Source organism: Manis javanica, chromosome 3 (assembly GCF_040802235.1).
Source record: "Manis javanica isolate MJ-LG chromosome 3, MJ_LKY, whole genome shotgun sequence".
In the NCBI taxonomy this organism is placed as follows: Eukaryota; Metazoa; Chordata; class Mammalia; order Pholidota; family Manidae; genus Manis; species Manis javanica.
This window is the reverse complement of record NC_133158.1, coordinates 180,259,992-180,283,262: the sequence shown is the minus strand read 5'-3', so window position 1 is coordinate 180,283,262 and position 23,271 is coordinate 180,259,992. Positions and strand designations below refer to the sequence as shown.

At 40.8% G+C, this 23,271-nt stretch overlaps 1 protein-coding gene across 18 annotated transcripts in view; it reads right to left on the bottom strand.

The window, feature by feature from the left end:
* ULK4 (unc-51 like kinase 4) overlaps nt 1-23,271 on the bottom strand; it is a 735,705-nt gene that overhangs the window by 221,571 nt on the left and 490,863 nt on the right. For 13 of the 18 annotated variants that reach the window (XR_012129584.1, XR_012129583.1, XM_073232501.1 and 10 more), the window contains 2 exons: nt 13,014-13,180; nt 6,334-6,432 (listed from right to left, as the gene is read on the bottom strand). Coding sequence is in view for 14 of the 18 variants with exons in the window: in XM_073232501.1 (XP_073088602.1) it covers nt 6,334-6,432; nt 13,014-13,180 (266 nt within the window). In the remaining 4 variants the exon portion in view is untranslated. Of the gene's footprint in view, nt 1-1,871; nt 2,107-6,333; nt 6,433-13,013; nt 13,181-23,271 lie in introns of those variants that run through there. The other 5 variants (XM_073232502.1, XR_012129586.1, XM_073232500.1 and 2 more) reach the window with 4 other exon arrangements.

Here is a 23,271-nt window from a genome sequence, read left to right as displayed (position 1 = left end):
TCTCCTAAGTGGATGCTTACCTAATGCAGCTCAGAATCAGCAACTGTGGCCAATAACAAAATACTTTAACCACTGTATCACTGTTATTACAACCACTCCAAGACAAAGGTGCAAGAAGTAATGGCAGGAAACCTGCACTTGTAGAGTCTTTCTTTCCTACAGCTATCCAAATTCAAACATTGAATGTCAGTCCTGGGCCCTCTCCTATTTGAAAACGTGATGATACTGTGGCTTCTGTTTTGACTGCTCAGAAGTTGTTCTGGTGGTAAAACACTGCTGCTGGTATTCTAGGGCTGGGTTTTATACACTGCAGTTACTACAAGTTATAGCAATTTTTCAGAAATCCATGAATCCCTGAGCAAAGCAACCTGCCCTTTTGTGCTCTTTCTTGGCAATCAAAGGTAGAGTGTGGGTTATTTCAGGAGTATAGGTTGCCCAGTGAAGGTCAGGGCAACTCCTGCCAAGAAGAGATCAATGCCTAGAGAGAAATCTAGATGATGTGGTTTTAAAGCAAGTGACCTGTAAGCCATCACCTGTGCCACCCCCAGGAGGGGCTGGCTTAACCAGGGCAGGACAGCAAAGGTCCAAACAAACTCTCTGGATAAATTTGTACTTGAATCTATACCTTACAGACTTGGCCTATTTTCAGTTACACTGAGGAAAGGTAGAAAATGCACTATGCTCATGTTGCCTTTCCTACACAATTGTTAATCGAACCCCTCCTCTGTACCAGGCCCCAAAGAAGAACAAATTAAATATGTCTCCTACTTTCCTAGGGCTTACAGTCTAGTGGGAGAGACAGAGGCATATGCAAGATACTCTGGTGCATTTAATAATAAGCATTAGTACTAGGAAGATAAGGGAGCTATTGTGTGGGGGGGAATGGGGGGCTGCGAGGGGCAGGGTTGGCGAGGGCAACCCAAACCGGCCTTGGAGGCTCCCTGCAAGAAGTGGCATCTAAGCCAAGACTTGAAAGCCGAGGAAGTGGCAGCTGGGGGGAAGGGGGAAGAGCATGTTCCAGGCAGAGGCAAGGGAAAGCACAGCACTGAACAACCGAAAACACTTGGGAGTGCAGATCACAGAGCAGGACAAGGAAAAGCAAGAGATAAGGCTAGAACCACAACCGTCAGATCATATATGGTTTTGTAAATCTATTAAGAAGTTGGAATGTATCCAAAAGTGGTGAGTTTTTAACCACTGAGGTTAAAACCATTGGAGGGTTTTAAGTCAATGAGTGAGACAAGTTTTGCACTTTAGAAACAGCACTCTCCACCATGGAGAAGAGAGAGGACAGGGCAAGACAGGGAGAAGGCTGCTGTGGCCCTGCAAGCCTAGCAAGGTAGCAGCGGCCTTTTCAGCAGCATCCACAGGAATGAAGATCAAAATGGTCTGGAATGAACTTGGTTGGCTTCATGGAATGGGGCAGGTTGGCAATGAAAAAGAGGCAAAGAATATGCCTGCCTTCTTGGCTTGGCCAGAGCAGTGTCAGTTTCATTCACTGGCAAACAGAACACGGAAGAGCAGCTTTTAGGGGATGATTATGGGTTTGCTGGAATCCTGCTGAATCTGAGGTGTTTATGTACACCAAGTGGACATGTCCAGAAGACAGATGGGTGGCGGCTAATCAGAAGGAGGCGCAATCCTATTAAATGGGGTAGTGACTCTTTAAAGCAGCTGCTCAGTATAGAACTGATAAAATGCCCAGTGTCTTGGATTTGACTTGCAAACAGACTACTTAGTACTTCTGGCTCCATCACTATAAACTATTACTTATATTTCATGCCACTGACTATGAAGGCAACAGGCTGTTACTATTTAAAGAGAAAAATCTCAGTTACTTCCTCAGAGGAAGAAATCAGAAAATGAAAAAATGAAATTGTTTTATGCAATACTTTGTGGCCCACAATTTATTTTTAAAATTGGCACAGTGATCTAGAAACACAAATTGATAAGTATCATGTTACATAGGCTAAAGTGTTGTTACTGGCAGAATCTCTACTTGTTCAGGAGCTTGCTCAGTCCGCGCCAGGTGGAGCAGGGGGCAGTTCACACTCTGACCCTAGCTGGGGACTTCAATTCTGACCAGACTGCAGAGAAGCATCTTTTCTGTGGCCAAGAAAGGCATGGTTAGTGTGAAACATGTAAGCCAGGCTAAATACTAGCATCTCTGACATAAAACAAAAAGGGCATTTTTAACAATACCTCTTATAAATTTGAAAATACCTATTTTAATTGAAGAGAAAGAGGCTGTAGCATAATTTCTTCGAGTCATTAATTATCTAGTTACAAATCTCATCTATATAGCCTTATCTAGGAGATGCACATATTTCTCCATTTTCTCTTATTAAGAAATAAAATATTTAAATCAAACGATTACCTTGCTTTATCTTTTCTTCAGGAGACATGGTCAACTCATTGTATCTTTTATTGGCCATATTTTATACTATGGTTCCCAACTGATGGTTCAAAAATCTGCCCGAAATTATGAATTATGTGCAGAACTTTGCATATAAGTGAATCTAGGCATTTTTCTGGGAGGAGGGTCTAGAATCACCAGATTCTTAAAATAGCTCACACTCAGAATAAGATCACTACCTTATACCTACACTTCACTATGGTTCTCCTACAGTGTATATCATAAGTTATGTATGACAGGTTTCATATTCTCTTAAGGATGTCTACTTTCATTGGACTGTATCTGGAAAAAACCTCAAAAGATAACAAGTTCACTCACTTGCCTTAAAGCAAAATACCTCCAAAATTATCCAAGTCACATAAAAGCTGAAAGTCTGTTTATTTTTCCCTATGGGAAAGCAATTCCAGCACCTCATTCAGCCTATTACATTTTTTAACAACCACTGTAAAATTTATCTTTGGTCTTTCGGTCCTCAATAGCCTTATTACTATTTGTCTTCCCTTATACACCACTATAAATGTGTGTTCATCTTTTCCAGAGAAGATACATTGCAATGGTCTTACCACCAGCTATTTTTAAACCTAATGACTCTAGTGATAAACGTGTATGTACACAATCCAGCTCACATATGTTAGGCAGACGTCTAGCCAATATACTAGAACGGAAGTGTGATCAAGTTACAGTGACAGGAGTTCAGCATCCCAGAGAGCTGGGAAAAGTCTCTCCCATGACCCAATGCAGGACAAGGAGGCTGTCCTGCTGTTTCTGGAGGCTGCGCTGCCAGTCAGAAGCGTGGGTGTGATGGCATCTGACTTAGCCAAGGACCCAGAAAGTCGCTCCAGCCACCTCAGCTCTAGCTCACCCTGTGAGCCTGGCCCCACTGCCCGCAACAACAGGGGCTGTGTGCTCCAGGCTCCCCACGCGCACTGGCAGCCCCATCACGTGGCTTGCTTTCCTCTCGTGTGGGTCTGCCTCCTGTGGCCCTCTCTGTACAAACACTGGGCACCCCAGTCTCCCACTGACAGTGGCCCCCTGCCTCCCTCGTGTGCCTGCCCACTGGCCAAGGAATCACCTGTAGTCTGAAGGGCTGTCTCCTGCTTTAGCAGGGATGGTGGGCTAGCTCTGGCCTGGCCTCAGCAAACTTGTCCCCCGTCCTGTGGGCTGCAGTCACACCTTCTCCAGCAAGGTCTGAGCCACAGCCTTGGGGAATGAGTCCCTGAGAAGTCTGTCCTGCCTTGGGTGGTCTCCCTCAGCTTTAGGGCACCTGTGGGGTTATTTTCACATCTTACAGTCATTCTTCTTTCCTAGCTTAGTAATTTTATATGTTAAAATTCTCCCATTTAAGTCACTGTGTGGTTTCTGTCTTCTGACTGAACCCACTAGGATATAATATGCTGACTGTACTCACAGACAGTATTTGCTAACAGTGCACTTTTGTTCCCATTTTTCCTTCCAGTTTAATTATATTATGGTTAAAGAATGTGGTCTATATAATTCTGACTTACTAGAATTTACTAATGTTCTTTTAAAATAACGCATGATAAAACTGAAGGAACAAAACAGCAGCAGACTCACAGACTCCGAGATGGGACTTAGTAGTTCCCAAAGGTGAGTTGTTGGGGAGCGTGGGTGGGGTGGGAGAGAGAAGGGGACTAAGGGGCACTGTGATTAGCAGTCACAATATAGGTAGGTCACGGGGAAGGCAGGACAGCACAGAGAAGACAATGAATGACCCTATAACAACTTATTACACTGACAGACAGTGACTATAATAGATGGGGTGAGGGCTTGATAATATGGGTGAATGTTGAAATCACAGTGTTGTTTATGTGAAACCATCATAAGATTATATATCAATGATATTTTTAAAAAAAAAGATGTTTCTGGAAAACTGAAAATATGTAGTCTCTATTTTCAGGACACAGAGATGGATATATCTCTATTAGTTCAATCTTATTAAAGTTTTCATAAACTTTATACAGGGGTCAACAAACTTCCTATAAAGAGCAAGATACTAAATAACATAGGCTTGTGGACTTAATAGTCTCTGTGGTAACTCCTCAACTGTATTGTTGAGGTGGAAATATGTAAATGATAGTCAATACATAAACACATTATCTGTGTGGCTATATTCAATAAGACTTTATTTATAAAAATAGGCAGTAGGACAGTTAGCTCACAGACCATAGTTTATCAATTCTTGCTCCACATCATAATTTTTATGTACTTGATCTGTGAAGCAATGAGAAAAATCTGTTAAATCTCTCAATACTAGTATGTTTTTTAGATTCTGGCCTGTATGTTTTCAGTCTTTCTCTCTTTATACAGTTCTATGCTCTGATGTTTGACAGAAAACAGTTCATAGTTATATATTTCTGTGGATTTTATTCCTCATCATTGTAGAATCCTCTTTTTTCTTAAAGGGGTGTGTGTGTGTTTGTGCAATAAAACTTATATTTGATACAGGAAAATTTAGAAAGAAAATTTATTTTATAAGACAACACAATTATAAGACAAGACAATGGGTAAATTTAATAATAAATCCAATTAGAGTAAATTCATTTATTAAAAGAAAACAAATCTCAATGCAGCAAACACCCAAACCTTCTATGATACATATATATGACACACAATGTTCTAGAATTTTTACTTACAATAGATTCTTCATCTGCCTTTTGTAAGCTATTTTCAAAATACTTGAAATTTTTTTAAAATCTTATTTACTGTAAATATTATTATCTTACTTACATATATATTGCCTATAAAAGAGCATGTGGATTGTGTCAATCTTTTCTCTGTTTACTGGGCCTCATCTGCTTTCTGCCTTTCGCCTGTGAGGGCTCACCCCTTGTATTCTGAGCTAGAGCAGCAGGTTAACGTTCCTACCTTTCCTGTAACTCCATGCCAAGTTCTACAACAAGAATTCTTCCACTCTGTCAGAGGCGTGTCTAGTTCTCTGGAGTTTTGTGTCGTTCCTTCACTTCATTGTGAGCTGACTGCCACGTTTCTTAACTGCTCCATTCCACATACACCATTATTTAATATAACACAGTATTGACTGATTTTTTCCCCATTTTTCTTCCTCACTCACTTGAATCAAACCTTTATTTGAATATAATTAAGTCTATAGAATTATTCATCCACACTGCATTTACCTTCCTTCGAGCCATAGGGCAGGAACCGATAAACCCCAGCCGCCCTGAGAGAACTGAAGCTGCCTACCTCTGTGAAGGGTGTCGGCCACAAGGGCCTCGGGTTACCTAGAAGCCCTGTCCTTGGACCCCCAGATGTGAGAGGCTGGCAGGAGGCTGCTGGAATTTTGTCAGCTAACCTCTGACTGACAGCACTGTCCAAGGATGGGAGTCATGGGTACATATCTGGGTCCTCTGTAAGTTTGGTTAGAACTGTTGAGGTGGTTCAGACTGCACAGTCTCTGCTGGGCTCTTCTCATACATTCAGTGGTCTTATCAGTCTTACCTGTTTTCATTTAATTTCACTTATTTCATTCTACTTATGAAAGCAGATGGAGATGCAGGGGGATTTAGTCTAGGTGTGTGTCTGTGCTTCTGAACGTCTGGAGTGTCCTATGTGTTATGTACAGCTCTAAAATATCTTTTTGAAAAACAACTGATCTCATAATGGATTTCTTCTTCCTTTTTTGAACTTATTTCTTGAGTTTTTTACCTCAGATTCATTAAGACTGCCTTATTTAAAGATCCACTTGAATGATAAGCCACCTGGCTTTAAAATAAAGTTGAAATTTAGTGTTTCTTGCCAAATAATCTTCAGAAATTTCTTTTGGTTCTAGCTTTGAAAGGAATTAAAATAGCACAGCAACTCAAGACATCATGAAATTCAAATAAATTACTTCAACCTCAGCAATGTTCTGACAGACACACAAACAGGTGGGCTCTTACCAGCGGGATAAGCAGGCTAATGAGGTCTGTCAGAGGTTTGCTGAGCCTCAGCAGATCTTCTGCGGCCTGAGTGTCCCCACCGGAGCCAGACTTCTGAGCCTTTGGACAGAGTAAAGAGAGAAGCAGCAAGCCTTAGAGATTTGTCAACTCAGCGGCAGGAAAGAGGTCCTCTCAGGCTAGCAGATGAAGGGGGCTGAGGGAGCATTCCGCCTGGTCCCTTGAAGAATAGTTATGTTTTGCTACAAAATGACAAAGAGTGCACATACTGCCATTGCGCTAGCTCAGAGGCAGACCTGGACTGACCAGAGATAAAGCAGTAACAAGGGCCGTCCCTGGAGGACTGAGGTTGACGTTCACGCACCGTGGAGGGCACTTTTTCCTGATTAACCTGAGACTAGGTGCTGCTGGCCCCGTTTTTCAGGCAAGAAAACCAAAATTCAGAGAAGCAATTTGTCTAAAGTCCTACAGATAAAGGGTGATGAAACCAGAGGGTAAATCCAGGCTATGAGACTCCAAACCACACATGGTCATCTCTCTGGGGCATTTTTATGCACATTATATGATGCACACAAATGTATTCTGCTGTATTTTCTCTACATGCATACACATGCTCAAGTAACATCTAGAATGTCTGTGCAATATACTACCACATGAACAGTCTCACACATGAGTCTCTATTGTTTAGGAAGTATGGGCTTAAACTGCAATAGGAAAAGGAAATGAGAAGTGAGTGCCTTTACTTTTAAGTACATTTTCTTCCAGGAATTGTACAGAGCTATCTAATTCCGGAGATTTCTATCATAGAGATGAATAATTTATATTGAAAAATAATTTCAATTTTATATTGACAGGTAATGATTATGTATTGTGTTTGCTATACTATATACACATCTCATTCACATATTTCCTCTCTGTTTTTGATTTCACTCAGAAGAGACAAAACTACTTTAAGATAATGACCTTTGCCAGAGCCCTCAGAGTAGGCTGCAGACTGCCCTATCCTGGGTTGTTGACCTGCACTCCAGGACCTTTCTTATGAAGGCCAAGCTTCCTTCTGCACTTCATGCTCATGGACAGAATTTTAGTTGCATGCTTTTTATAGTTCAGAGGAACTTGAGTGAAAATCAGACAACTGTCTTTTAACAACTTGCAGCTTGCGCCAATAGCCAAGGGGAACAATAGTAAATATTAGCATGGAACTCCCCACTCCCCTCTCCCCTTCCTGTCCTTCCCAGTGGACTTTACCAGGAAGATAGAATTTCCTTCCAGAAAACAAATGTGCAGCACTCTCCTAGAGGTCTGAACCTTTCTGACTCGGGCTGTTGATCCTGCCTTCTGATCACAATGTGAGAGAATACCAGGCTTTTCATATGAACACATTGTCCTGTAGAGTAGATTGGTTCCCTCTTCGGAAAGATAAGGCAGCCTTGCAGACCAGCACCTAAGCAATGAGGGGGCACAGTGCCACTGTTTCCTTTCCAGATGCATGTAAGCAAGCAGATGGGGCCAAAAGAACAAGGACCCATTGTGAGACTTTACCCACCAGGGCACCCAGTGGCCCTCTGCACCCTCCAAAATCTACCAAATCACTTGTTATTGTCACTGAGAAACATCCAGACTCTGGCCACCAGTATTCAGGTGCCACCTCCTTGCAAAGTGGCCCAGGGTTCCAGAAAGGGAAAGCTGCAGCTTTGTGTAACAGGAAGGTGTTCACCAGGGATGCATTAGAAATTCAACTCTACTCATAAAAATATGGGTCCACGTGGAAGCTCTGTGCAATGGATGAAGGGTAAATCCAGAAGCTGACTGGAACATTCAGGGGCCCAGGCCCACCTCTTGTCTCTGTCCCTCTCCAATTCCCCAGTAGTGAACTCCCTTAAGTCAGCCTATTGATTACTAAGTCTGCTACCCTCTGTGTGCATTTTGCAGAGGGCCCATTCCACATCTCTGCCATGACATTGCTACTGGCCTCTTCATCCAGGTCCTCAGCCTTGGCTTCTGGTCCCACCACCCCCTCTCCAAAACCCACCACCCTTGTCACTGCTGAGAAGTCACGTACCCCATGCCCACCCATCCAGTGTGCTCGGTCCACCCAGTTGTTAGTGTCTAACTGGGAGAAGATGGCAGACTGAGCCAGGGTGGCAGCAGTCAGGTCTGAGAGAAGTGGTTGGGTTTGTTGGATATTTAAGGTAAACTCCACATTATCTGGTGACAGATTAGATGAGGAATATGAAAAAGCAGGACACTTCATGGATGGCTTCCCAGATTTCTAGTTTGCAGAGTTAGGATGAGGGTGGCAGGGCTTGCTGGCAGGAGAATGGTTATGGGAGGAGGAAACCGAATTCAGCTTTGGGAACACATCGAATTTGAAGTGAATCATTCAAATTCATTCTGGTCATTCTGAGGAAGCTGCTGGATCTCAGAGTACTCTGGGCAGAATTATAAATTTAATAGTCTTAAACATATAAAACCTGGGAATATCAACTTATGAACCACATTTAATGTTAAATGGCAATATAGCATTATTCAAAATGAAATAAAATAAACAGGTAACTTCTAAAAATTTTTTAAGAAGGTTATTGTAATAGATACAATTCGATTATATCTAGCATTGCTACATGAATCTAGGAGGATTGAAATTAACAAATTCAAGAGGTTAAATAAACACAGAGGTAAGGCATCTGTACAGAACACAAGACAGTGGGTTCTTCAGGCAGTTGTTGTCTGAGGTCACAGAGAGGTGCAGGCACAGCCCAGAGCACAGTGTGCAGTGGTGTGTCCCAGACCCACTCGACACTCTCTATGCTCCCTGAACACCACCATGCATGTGCTTCACGACGCACAGATCATTACACGACTCAGTTCCCACTCTGTAGGACCCCATGGTTTAATTAAAAGGATGGCATGCTTACAAATAACTGCACTAAAGGCAGAGTGTACACGCTGCTATAGCTGTGCAAATAGAGCTTGGGTGGTGGAGGCAAACAAACAGAAGATCTGACTTTATCCCTTAGCTGGTGGGAAGGGGATCCAATACTGATGGGAACAGACAGCCGTATTGCAGGTGCTGAGAACTGCATGAGGAAAGCCTTAGGAGTGATAAGGGTAATATTTGGAAAATATTAAGCCAACTGTTCAGGTGCTGGTTTGCAAGGATGCCTCATCTTTCCCAAGAGGGAACCAATCTACTCTACAGGACAATGTGTTCATATGAAAAGCCTGATATTCTATCTCACATTGTGATCAGAAGGCAGGATCAACAGCCCGAGTCAGAAAGGTTCAGACCTCTAGGAGAGTGCTGCACATTTGTTTTCTGGAAATAAATTCTATCTTCCTGGTAAAGTCTGCTGGGAAGAGCAGGAAGGGGAGAGGGGAGTGGGGAGTTCCATGCTAATATTTACTATTGTTCCCCTTGGCTATTGGCGCAAGCTGCAAGTTGTTAAAAGACAGTTGTCTGGGCCTAGGCAGCATGGAGGACTGGCAGATGGAGCTAGAAAGGCACCCGGGGGCTGGATGGTATTAGGCCTTGAATGTCTCACAAAGAATTTAGAGGATTACATCATAGGTGATGAGATGTCATTAGTGTTTGCAAAAGAAGAGAGAGACATGATGAGGACCGGGCGCTGTGCCAGAAAAATCTCACTTAAGTCTAGAACCAGACAGAGGGCAGCTCGTGCGGGAGAACAGCAAGAGGAAAGCCGAGGACTCAACCTGGAGAGTCCAAGAGATGCTGAAGTAGACACCTCAGCCCCCACCAAGGACAGCTTCTATGTGTGTGTGAGGCCGAGAAGGACAAAGCAGCCACATGTTGGGCTTCTGGCACTACCAATACACCTGCAAATAAACAGCGATTGGATTGCCTGCTATCAGCACAGCGGGAGATTAAGGTCCCCACCACTTCAGAATGACAGACAAGGCTGAGACCGGGAGGGCGGGTGGCCTGGATTTTATACTGAGTGTCTGCCTCCCCTGACCCTGCCCACCTTCACTCTGGAGCTTCCTGTGCCTGTCACATCCTCAAACATGAGACGACAGCTCGCTTTGCTGCTGGCGCACAGCCAGGACCGTGGGCTCCCTGGGAGCCGGCACTCCCTCTCTCCTGATCCCAGCTGAAAGCACAGATGCCGAGCCCTGTTCCAGGATATTAAGTGCAAAACCAAACCATAAAGTACTATCTCCTCAGCCTTCCAGGAGTCAGTTCAGTCAGGATATATGAACTGAGTGCCCTCCTGTGCACAAGACACAGAAATGAGGACGTCAGGGTCCATAGGAAGCCATCCGTAAAAAGGAACGTGAGGTGAGCACCTTTCTTGTTGCTGTTAATGACACAGCAATAGCTTGCTTGCCTGGGCAAGGGATATATAAGGCAGTTCGTATTTATATATATTCACATATATCTTATTCTGTCATTTAAGTCCCACAGCAACACTGTGGAGTGGCTATTATCACCTCTCCTTGACAGTGAGGAAAATATGAAGTTAGGTAAAGTAACCTGCCTGGGCATACAGGTGGAACGTGGATTTGGCTGAGATTTGAATCCAAGGCATTTTGGCCACTGAGGCCCCCAGGTCCCCATGACATCAGTGAGCCTTGAGTATGTATTTGTCTCTGCTTCCACATCTTTCACACACAACCCTCAGGTTGAAGCAGGACCAGTTCCAAACCACAAAGCACACTGGGGAGGGACTGAACTCCTGACAGTCTAACACCTGCCTCCCTAGTACACATTCCTGCATCGTATCACTTTCCTCTGTGACAAAGAAAAGTGTCTCATAAGTCTAAACATTTTATCATTTTAAACACTGGCAACCTTCAATTCTTGTACTTTATGGAAGTTCCTGTTAGCAGTAGACACAGGTTTTGAAAGCAAAAGAATCACCAGTGTGGAGCATGTTTATAAACGAAAGAGGTGACTTATGGTTTGGAAAGTACTAACAGCTCAGTGTCTAGGAGAACGTACCCTTGATGCACACTCCATTTCTCATCCCAGGCCTTTCCCCTAATTCAGTTTCAAGGACTCTACCTTTTTCAGATAGGCACCAAGTATCATGGAGATTAAAGTCAGCAGTCAAGGCCAAATGCAATACATGACATATATTAGTAGGGGAGGACTGAGAAAGGTGACAGCAATAAAAAACACAGTGGTGCTAAAGAAAAAGAAAAACCAGGGATCTCTTGCTACACTAGCAAATTGAGAAAAGAGAATTAGAAAGTATTGTTTATTAAGGAATTTTCTTTTAAATACCCTTAGATATCTACTTAATCACTTGTAATAAAAGAAGATTTCTATTGTTCTGGAATTTTCAAACTTCTGATCCTTCTAATCTACAATCTACACAACTTAATCTTTTGCAGATTGTTATCATCAAAGCATCATGTGAGAATAACTGTCGACTGCATCTTGAAGAATTACATAAACTACCTCTATGGAAACTGAGATAAGCAACAGTGTTCTCCAAAGAGACATTGAAAAAGAGAGGAAAATGTAAGAGAAATTCATAATTCAGGATTCTGTAAGTATTAACAATGCTTTACAGATTATTTAGAAGAATTATAGATGAGCAAACAGAAACAACTAGGTAGTTCAAGGCCATTTTCACCTACTGCCTTTACAAGTTTGGGTTAAATACTTACTCTTGTGTTTGCTGAGGGGATCCCAATTATTATTAAACCACACTATACAAGCTACATAGCTGACCAGCTTAACTGTGGTTAGAAAATACTATTTATCATAATGATGAATAACAGAGACTAAACCAGTGTCTAGAGATTCATTATTGGCTCTTGCTACTATGACTTTTGACACAGTATCAAAACAGTTTGATTTCAACTTCAGTTTCTGCATCTATCCAAGTCAGGATGCTACCATTTAATATAAAGCTCTTGCAATTTTACTAGGATTCTAAACATAACAATGAATTCATATTGGCTGACCTAAGTATCAGGTGACACAGTTGGTCAGAGAGAACAGTAAATAAAATAGAAATATGGAAGTGCCTAACGCCTAAGAGGGAAAGTTCTCAATAAACCCATCTCCACGTCCTTTCTTAGAGCATGGTGTTAAGTATATTCAGGGTACAGTTTGGGGAAAACTGACTTTTCCATAGTCACTGAACATACTTCTAGTCCTCAAAACTATCTTGCAATTCCATGTTGCTGGTCATAAGGAAATACAAGTAAGAGGTTTATGTATTGCATATGTATGTGTGATGAGTGTGTGCATATCTGTGTATAAAAGTCTCTGAGCATGTGTGGGCTGTGTGGGCTGTGTGTGTGTGTGTGTGTGTGTGCGTGCATGCCTAGAAGGCCAATCTATTCTTCCTAGCAACCTAATCCATCTTGTTGAGGGTGGCTGCAGCACCATCTCTGGACAGGAAAGACTGCACAGGGCTTAGCCCACCTTAGGGCGCTGGCAGGGCACATGATCTTCTGCGTGAGGAACATTTTCACAACTAGCACTCAGAAAGTCTTCACTTATGCCTCCCCTGCTTTCCTTTCAGATTTTATAACCAAATTATCTGTTTTTGACCGTGGGCACCGAAAGATGGTTTATTTGGTAGTCTCTCCATGTAAAATCATGTATCCTTTTTCAAAAATCCTAGAAGATTGGAAAGAAGAGAATGAAAGGAAAGTGTGACATGGTATAGGCTGTTCAAGACCAAGGAAAAGTGGTCCTCTACCTGCAAAGCCAGCCGTACAACACTGGATGTATAGGTCAGCATGCCATGCAAAATATCAAGCAGGGAAAATAGCAATGCAGCTGGTGTCTCATCGTTGTTTTTATTGCTCACATCCAAGCACAGTGTGGCAGTTTCAGTGAACAGGTTGCAGACATGACAGACCAGTCCTGAGAGCAAAAAGAAGGGTATAATATTTATCATAAATTACAAAAATAACATCATATAAACCCAAAAGAAGAGGCATATGTATTCTATGATGCATTAACTCTAAGCATTCCTTCAACTGTAATCTTGTACGAGACATACTTGGAAAAGTTTTTTAAAATGCAGATTTCCAGGCCCAACTCCCAGAAAGTGGAAAGGGGCACAGGATTACACCTGTTACACAGGGTGATTTTGATGAAAGGGTTCCCCAAATTAAACTTTGAAAAATATTATCCTATATGAACAGGCATCACAGGGACAGAGGGCTCCTGACACTGGAAGAAAAGTATTGTATATGGACACACTGCCCCCAGGTTCTCTGAAGAAGACCTTCAAGTGAACCCAAGGGCCTATCAAGGATCCATAAGTAATTGGGTCATTTCAAGAGGAAAAAGCAATGAATCAATTTTTTCTGCATGTATTTCAAAAAATTTGGCATGTAAGATTATTATTTTAACAAATTTGAAATTTTAAAATTGCCAAATTCTATCATTTTTGTCTCTATAAACCTCATATTAACAGTGCAGTTGTTCTTCATTAATCTTTAGTTTGATATAGTCACAACAAATATATTTTCACATTTTGGAAGCATTACTATTTATATTTAACTTGGAATTTTATTGTTACTACTGTGCAGCATTACACTATGAATTCGCAAAAATGGTCAAGAAGTAAATGTGGTGAAAACACAACATGAAATGTTGTAAACCTAAATGGTGAAGAGGACCTATGGCATTGGTACATTATCTGAATGTTCTAGAAAAAGTGAGTCTTCAAATATAAATATTTTACATAAATGAGGGAAAAAGCATGGTAAGGATGTATATGGTAATAACATGTATTTTTAAGCTGTATTTTACTGGACCTGCAATCCATTTGTCCTTATTTCTCACATAATCAATTGGATGGAAAATCTGCCAAGCACAGGCTTTCAACAATGCACACTGTCATTTCCAGTAAACCAATCTAGTCTTCCTAGACAATTGCAAAGTAATTTTTAGACTACCAAAATAATTAAATTTGTCACTAAGGTCAGGGAGAAACCAAAATTATGGAGACATCATTCAAAGTTACACTCCTTGTGGCAAAAACTGATAGACGTCACAAAGCAGAAGACAAATATATTTGAAGGAAAAGTAAAATAAATTATTGGCAAAATTCCATTATCAAATGACAATGTTTGATAGCACATATCATCTATAACATATAATAAAGAAAAGTAATTATTGTGACATGTGTATTACACCAGCAGGCATTCTCCTTTGAGTTAGAATGCATCGCTCATGTACATGCTGTGAATCAGCACTTGGCATTCCTGAGCTGTAAACAGGGTAGAAGAGCTTTAAAACATAATATTTGGTAAGCAAATGCTGCAAGAGAAGGTATTTTCCTTTTGGGGATTCATGATTACTTTATGATATATCGTGTAGATGGCAAAGATGTCCAGGGTGAGTACTAGTGAAGTACACTAGCTATGTGAACAGCAGAGAAGGATGTGGAAATCAACCTCAGGTGAATCACTGATCTTAACATAAAATCTAAAATTATAAAGGATCTAGAGGAAAATGTAGGAGAAGACTTTTGCAACTAAAAGACAGGAAAGATTTCTGATGTCTCAAAAAGTACTGATCATTAAAAAAATGGATAAATTAGACTTCATCAAAAATGGAAATAGCTGCATAAAGTCATTCTTTTTCTCTAAAAGATGTATACTTCTTGTCTTTGTATGCTGAGTCAATGACACTGTAACAATGAGCATATCTAGAATGACTTCATGCACATTATTTCCAGGTCCAGAGGGCAGAAAAGGACCTCTACTTACTGATCAAATGAACTATAAGAAAATTCTTTAGAAAAAAGAAATTCAGCAAAAGGGGAAAGAAAAACTGAGTATCCATATTGAGTAAAAAAGAATCCATGACCAATACATTACATGATATGCAAAATTAATTTCAGATGAATCAGAAATCTGCACATAAAAGCTAAAACTATAAAGGTTCAAGAGGAAATGTAGAAGAAGACTGTTGCAAGTAGGAGGCAGGCAAGATATCTGATTTTCAAAAAGTACTAATTATTTTTAAATGGATAAATTAAGACTTCTTCAAAAATGAAAAGTTTCACAAATCAAAAGACACCATTAAGAAAATAAATAGGCAGGCAAAGTAATCAGAAAGAGGAGCAAAGTTGGAGGTATTACAATCCCTGATGTCCAACTATACTACACATCTACAGTAATCAAAACAGTCTGGTACTGGTATAAGAACAGACCCATAGATCAATGGAACAGAACAGAGAGCCCAGTTATAAACCCAAACATATATGGTCAATTAATGTATGAAAAAGTAGTCATGGATACACAGTGGGCAAATAACAGCCTCTTCAACAGCTAGTGTTGGCAGAACTGGACAGCTACATGCAAGAGAAAGAAACTGGATTATTGTCTAACCCCATATACAAAAGTAAACTCAAAATGGATCAAAGACCTGAATATAAATCATGAAACTATAAAACTCTTAGAAGACAGCATAGGCAAAACTCTCCTGAATATAAACATGAGAAACTTCTTACTGAACACATCTCCTCAGGCAAGGAAAACAAAAGCAAAAATGAACAAATGGGACTACATCAAACTAAAAAGCTTCTGTACAACAAAGGACACCATCAGCAGAACAAAAGGAACCCTACAGTATGGGAGAATATATTAGTAAATGACATATCCAACAAGGGACTAACATACAAAATATATAAAGAACTCACATGCCTCAACACTCAAAAAACAAATAACCCTATTACAAAATGGGCAGAGGATATGAACAGACATTTCTCCAAAGAAGAAATTCAGATGGGCAACAGGCACATGAAAAGATGCTCCCTCCACAGTACTATCAGCGAAATGCAAATTAAAACTTCAATGAAATATCACCTGTGGGTAAAATTGTACTATTCCCAGAATATCTTGCCTGGCTTTAGTTCATCTGCATATCAACAGGCATTCCTCAGGGGGTGGAGAGCAGTAGTTCATCTCCATATCCATAGGTAATTAACTGCAAAACCAAGGGATTATCTGAACCTGAGAGGTTAGGGGGAGGGCTGGTTTGTTTCTGCCAGAGCAGGAAAGAGATGGTCCTGGACTATATTTTATAAGCAATAAACGGGTTTTAAACTTTATTTCTACCTTTGACTGATTTCGGTTTTAGAGGTATTTTGCTCCAGGATTTCCTCTCACCAGAGGTACATTATTTCACACCAGTTTGGATGGCCAACATTCAAAAGACAAGAAACAACAAATGCTGGTGACAGTGTGAAGAAAGGGGAACCCTCCTACATTGTTGGTAGGAATGTAATTTAGTTCAACCATTGTGGAAAGGAATATGGAGTTTCCTCAAAAAACTAAACATAGAAATACCATTTGACCCAAGAATTCCACTCCTAGGAATTTACCCAAAGAAAACAAGATCCTTGATTCAGAAAGGCATATGCACCACTATATTTACTGCAGCACTATTTACAATAGCCAAGTTATAGAAGCAACCTAAGTGTCCATCAGTAGAAGAATGGATAAAGAAGATGCTTTACATATACACAATAGAATATTATACGGCCATAAGAAGAAAAATAAATTCTACCATTTGCAACAACATGCATAGAGCTAGAGAGTATTACACTCAGTGAAATAATCCAGGTATCCAGGTGGAGCAAGCAAGGAGCAAATGATTTCCCTCATTTGTGGAGTATAAGAACAAAGCAAACTTAAGGAACAAAACAGCAGCAGACTTACAGACTCCAAGAAGGGAGTAGCAGTTACCACAGGGAAGGGGCTGGGGAGGATGGCAGCATAATTAGCAGTCACAATATAGGTAGGTCATGAAGAAGGCAGTATAGCAAGGAGAAGACAAGTAATGACCCTATAACACCTTACAACACTGATGGAAGTGGCTGCAATGGGATGTGCAGGGGGACTTGATACTATGGGTGAATGTCAAAACCACAATGTTGCTTATGTGAAATCTTCATAAAATTGTATATCAATGATACCTTAATTTTTTAAAATTGCCCCAAACTAGAAATAGCCCAGGTGTCTATCATTAGAATGAACAAATCAAGATACATTCATATAATGGACTACTCTGCAATAAAAAGGATTGAGGTACTAAATCCCATAATAGAGATATCTCAAAAAGAATGCTGAGAGATAGACTCCAGAAATCAGAGGTGTATAAACTCAATTGTATGAATACATTTATATAAACTTCTACAGAAAATTTGTCTATGATGATTGAGATCACAACAGCAATTAATTCCAGGGTAGGGCCAGGATGGAACCTTCTTAATGATAGAAATGTTGTGTATACTGAAGGGGTATTGAGGATAGAAGTTGATTTCTCAAAATGGACCAAACTGCATATATAAGATTTGTAGGAGAAAGAAAAGATGGCGGCATGAGAAGTGATGCAGAAATCTCCTCCCAAAACCAAATATATTTTGAAAATACAGCAAATACAACTATTACTAAAAGAGAGACCAGAAGTAACAGTACACCAACCACTCTACATCTGCAAGAAGTCAACATCTGATGAAAAAGGGTCAAGTACAAAGCCACAACCAGGTGGGACCTGAGCACTCTCCCCATGCCAGCACAATGGCAGGAGGAAGAGAATCAGAGTGGTGAGGGAGTGGAAGCACAGAACTGCTAAATACCCTGCAGTAGAAATCAACTCCGGGAGCACAGACCACCACTGCATGGTGAGCTGGAGATTAGAGGGGCTGAAAACTAAAGTCAGAGACTAAGACTGCAAACAGGTTCCCACAGTCGGCTGCCCCAGGACAGAAGAAAAGCAGGTGCTTTAAAAGTCGCAAAGGGGCAAGGGTTTAACAGGGGGACAAAATCGTCATTGCAAACACAGCCCAGCAGGTTGGGAACTTTCAGGAGGTTCAGGTACCCTATTTCCCTGGTTGACAATGCAGCCCTGAGGCCCATCATCATGATAAGAAGCCTTCCTCCATGTTGGGACCTGTGCACAAAGCAGCTGTCCGCAATAGACCAGCCAGAGGGTAGCCCCGCCTACAGCAACCACACAGCTTAATGCAGAGGCTTCCCCCAGGATGTGGCTAACCAGACCGGACACAGAGGCTGCTCCCTGCACAAGGTTAAGTGGCACAGACAGCAGAGATAGGTGCTGAGACCAGAAGCCATAAAAGGGGCTTTGTTCTCACAGCAGAACATGTGCCACTTGCCTGTGACCCTACCAGTGCCCTTGCTATCCCAAGGGCCATGCCGCCCATGGAAGCTTAGGGGATTAACACAGAGGACACTCCCTGTGTGTGGTTAACTAGCATGGACAGCAGAGACAGGCACAGCAACTGGCAAGCAGGAAGGGACTTTGTCCTCCCAGCTGACACCTGTACCACCTGCTGGCAACCACTCCAATCACTCCAGGACCATGAAAAGGCAGAAGAACCTTGTTCAGTCCAAAATCCCTCAAACACCAGAAAGACAGCTTGGTGAGACTGAAATCCCCAATCTTCCTGAAAAAGAATTCAAAATAAACGTCATAAGCATGCTGATGGAGCTACAGAAAAACATTCAACAGCTAAGGGACGAATTCATGAATGAGATAACAGAAAAGAAACAAACAATGGAGGGATTTAAAAGCAGATTAGATGAGGTGGAGGATACTGTCAATGGAATAGAAAACAAAGAACAGGAATACAGAGACGCTGAGGCAGAGAGAGAAAAAAAGGATCTCTAGGAATGAAAGAATATGAAGAAAACTGTCAGACCAACCCAAACAGAATAATGTTTCCGTTATAGGGGTACCAGAAGAAAAAGAGAGAGAAAAGAGGATAGAAAGTGTGTTTGAAGAAATAATTGTGGAAAATTTCCCAATCTGGGGAAGCAAACAGTCTTTCAGGCCATGGAAGCCCAAAGATCTCCCAACACAAGGAAACAAAGAGGACAAAACCAAGACACATAATAATTAAAATGGCAAAGATGAAAGATTAGGACAGAGTATTAAAAGCAGCCAGAGAGAGAAAAAAGATCACATACAAAGGACAACCCACCAGGCTATCATGAGACTTCTCAGCAGAAACGTTACAGGTCAGAAGGGAGGGGCATGACATATCACTGCAATGAAAAAGAAGGGCCTCGAACCAAGAATATTGTATCCACCAAGATTATCATTGAAATTTGAAGGAGGGATTAAACAATTCCCACATAAGCAAAAGTTGAGGGAATTTACCTCCCACAGACCATCTCCACAGTATATTTTAAAGGGTATATACTCTAAAGTATATTAAACATACAGTATATATTATATATTTAAATACTCCTAAGGCTAAATAGCTGTCACCAGAGAAAATAAAACCACTGCAAAGGAAGCAGACCAACTAAATACAAACTAAATGCAAAATTAAATGAGCTACCTACAAAGTCAGTCAAGGAATACACAAAGAGTTCAGAATATGACACCTAACATATAAAGACTGGAGGAGAAAGAAAAAGAAGGGAGAGAAAAAAGAATCATCAGACTGTGTTTATAATAGTGTAATAAGTGAGTTAGAGTAGACTGCTAGATAGTAAAGATGCTGCCCTTGAAACTTTGGTACCCATGAATGCAAAGCCTGGAATGGCAATAAATACATATCTATCAATAATCACCCTAAATGTAAATGGACTGAAAGCATTAATCAAAAGACACAGAGTTACAGAATGGTTAAAAAAGCAAGACCCATCTATATGCTGCCTAGGAGACACTCACTTCAAACCCAAAGACATACACAGACTAAAAGTCAAGGGATAGAAAAAGATGTTTCATGCAAACAATAGGGAGAAAAAAGCACGTGTTGCAGAACTTATATCACACAAAATAGCCTTCAAAACAGAGAAAGTAACAAGAGACAAAGAAGAACATTACATAATGATAAAGGGGTCAGTCCAGCAAGAGGATATAACTATTACAAATATTTATGCACACAACACAGGAGCACCAACATATGTGAAACAAATACTAACAGAATTAAAGGGGAAATAAATGCAATGCATTCATTTTAGGAGACTTCAACACACCACTAACTCCAAAGGACAGATCCACCAGACAGAAAATAAGTAAGGATACAGAGGCACTGAACAAGACACTAGAACAGATGGACCTAACAGATATCTACACAATATAACAGCAGGATACACATTCTTCTCAAGTGCACATGAAACATTTTACAGAATAGGCCACATACTAGTCCACAAAAAAAGCCTCAGTAAATTAAAAAAGATTGAAATTCTATGAACCAACTTCTCAGATTACAAAGGTATAAAACTAGAAATAAATTGTACAAAGAAAACAAAAAGGCTCACAAACACATGGAGGCTTAACAACATGCTCCTAAATAATCAATGGAATGACCAAATTAAAACAGAAATCAAGCAATATATGGAGACAAACAAAAACAACAGCACAATGCTCCAACTTCTGTGGGATGCAGCAAAAGCAGTCTTAAGAGGAAAGTATATAGTAATCCAGGCCTATTTAAAGAAGGAAGAACAACCCCAAATGAATAGTCTAAATTCACAATTACTGAAACTGGAAAAAGAACAAATGAGGCCCAAAGTCAGCAGAAGGAGGGACATAATAAAGACCAGATAAGAAATAAATAAAATTGAGAAGAATAAAATAATAGAAAAAAATAATGAAACCAGGAGCTGGTTCTTTGAAAAATAAACAAAATAGATAACCCCCTAGCCAGATTTATCAAGAAAAACAGAGAATCTACATACATAAACAGAATCAGAAATGAGAAAGGAAACATCACTATGGATACCACAGAAATACAAAATTTATTAGAGAATACTCTGAAAAATTACATGCGAACAAACTGGATATCCTAGAAGAAGTGGACAACTTTTTAGAAAAATACAACCTCCAAGACTGACCCAGGAAAAAACACAAAATGTGAACAGACATATTACCAGTAATGAAATTGAATCAGTAATCAAAAAACTCACAGAACCCAAAAATGGACTAAGAGTTGCCAAAGGGAAAGGGATGCTGTACAAAGACATCTGGGATAGCCTTCTGAGGTTTCCCAGACCTCTGGTCAAATGCCATCATAATAAGTTCTTAATGCCCCATCCTAACATCTCTGAAAGAATCCAACATTCACTCAGCCAAAGAAACCAAGAATTATTTTGAATTATAACTGACTCACAGAAAAAATCCAAGAATTATTTTGTATTAATTATAAGTAAATCTCTAAAGGAGTCATCCCCATAAATTGTTTTCAAGTGTTTAATGTTCTGAGAGTATTAATGTGCATGAGCTATTCCCAGCTCTGGTCACTGTGCTCTTAATATATTATTACTGTTTCAAAATTTATTGGAGAGATAACATGAGAGTACACTTTGAAACTCCAAGCTTTTGAAAGTACTTATATTTCTATCATTAATGATTTGAATACAACACTTTAAATCTAAATGTGACCACTACAAACAAAGGCTTCCTCCTGGATTATTTTATATTTACATCATACAACCATGCAGCCATTTCTACTAGGGTTCATTACATTCAACCCAGATGCACACCCCAGAAGTAGAGTCAAAACGCACCTGCAAAATTGAACATGGGGAAATCAGTCCATCCCAAACTAGTCAGTGTTGACCACCCAAACCAGGGTCACACCACATTAGCTGAGTTTGAAGTGTGCTTCTAAACAGAAAGACACAGAGGGTGAAAGTAGTGATGCCCATGTTGGACATGTGGACGTGAGAGATGGTGGCAGCTTTGAACTGCACAGTCCCAGGCCAGAACATCAAGTGCATGCAGCCTCTTTGGGAATGAGCAGTCACCCACACACAGAAATGACCCCACACAAAAGTACATCACAACACCTCTCACATGAAAAAGTTATGAACCACCTTAATGTGAGTTTTTGCCTCGGTGATTCCAGCCCTTATTAACAGGCCCTAGAAGTCTACACTAAGCTCCATAGTAGGCTACATCTTCCTTCTACATTATTTTTTTGGTATCATTAATATACAATCACATGAGCAACACTGTGGTTATTAGATTACCCCCATTATCAAGTCCCCACCAAATACCCCATTACAGTCACTGTCCATCAGCATAGTAAGATGCTATAGAATCATTACATGTCTTCTCTGTGCCATACTGCCTTCCCCGTGCCACCACCACCACTATGTTATGTGTGGTAATCATAATGCCCCTTATTCCCCTTCTCCCTCCCTTCCCACTGCTTCCCCAAGTCCCTTTCCCTTTGGCAATTATTAGTCCATTTTTGGGTTCTGTGATTCTGCTGCTGTTTTGTTCCTTTGGTTTTTGCTTTCTTCTTATACTCCACAGATGAGTGAAATCATTTGGTACTTGTCTTTCTCTGCCTGGCTTATTTCACTGAGCGTAACACCCTCTAGCTCCATCCATGTTGCTGCAAATGGTAGGATTTGTTTTCTTCTTATGGCTGAATAATATTCCATTGTGTATATGTACCACCTCTTCTTTATCCATTCATCTACTGATGAACACTTAGGTTGCTTCCATATCTTGGCTGTTGTAAATAGTCCTGCAATAAACATAGGGGTGTGTATGTCTTTTTGAAACTGAGAAGTGGTTTTCTTTGGGTAAATTCCTAGGATTATAATTCCTGGGTCAAATGGTATTTCTATTTTGAGTTTTTTGAGGAACCTCCATACTGCTTTCCACAATGGTTGAACTAGTTTACATTCCCACCAGCAGTGTAAGAGGGCATTTCTACAATATTAATTCTTCTTATCCATGAGCCGGGTGCAGATCCCCTCCTCCACAAATAGCGGGAATCTGTCTCTCAAGCACTCTGCCTGTCCCAGCTCCCAATCCTCCAAAGCACCACACAATGTAGGTTTCTGCTCCCAAAGCAGACCTCCAGGGCTGGGTGTCCGGCAGTCCCGGGCTTCCACCTCCTCCCTGCTCTGTTTCTCCTCCTCCCGCTGGTGAGCTGGGGTGGGGCAAGGGCTTGGGTCCTGCTGGATCAGGGCTTTGGTACTTTACCCTGTTCCATGAGGTCT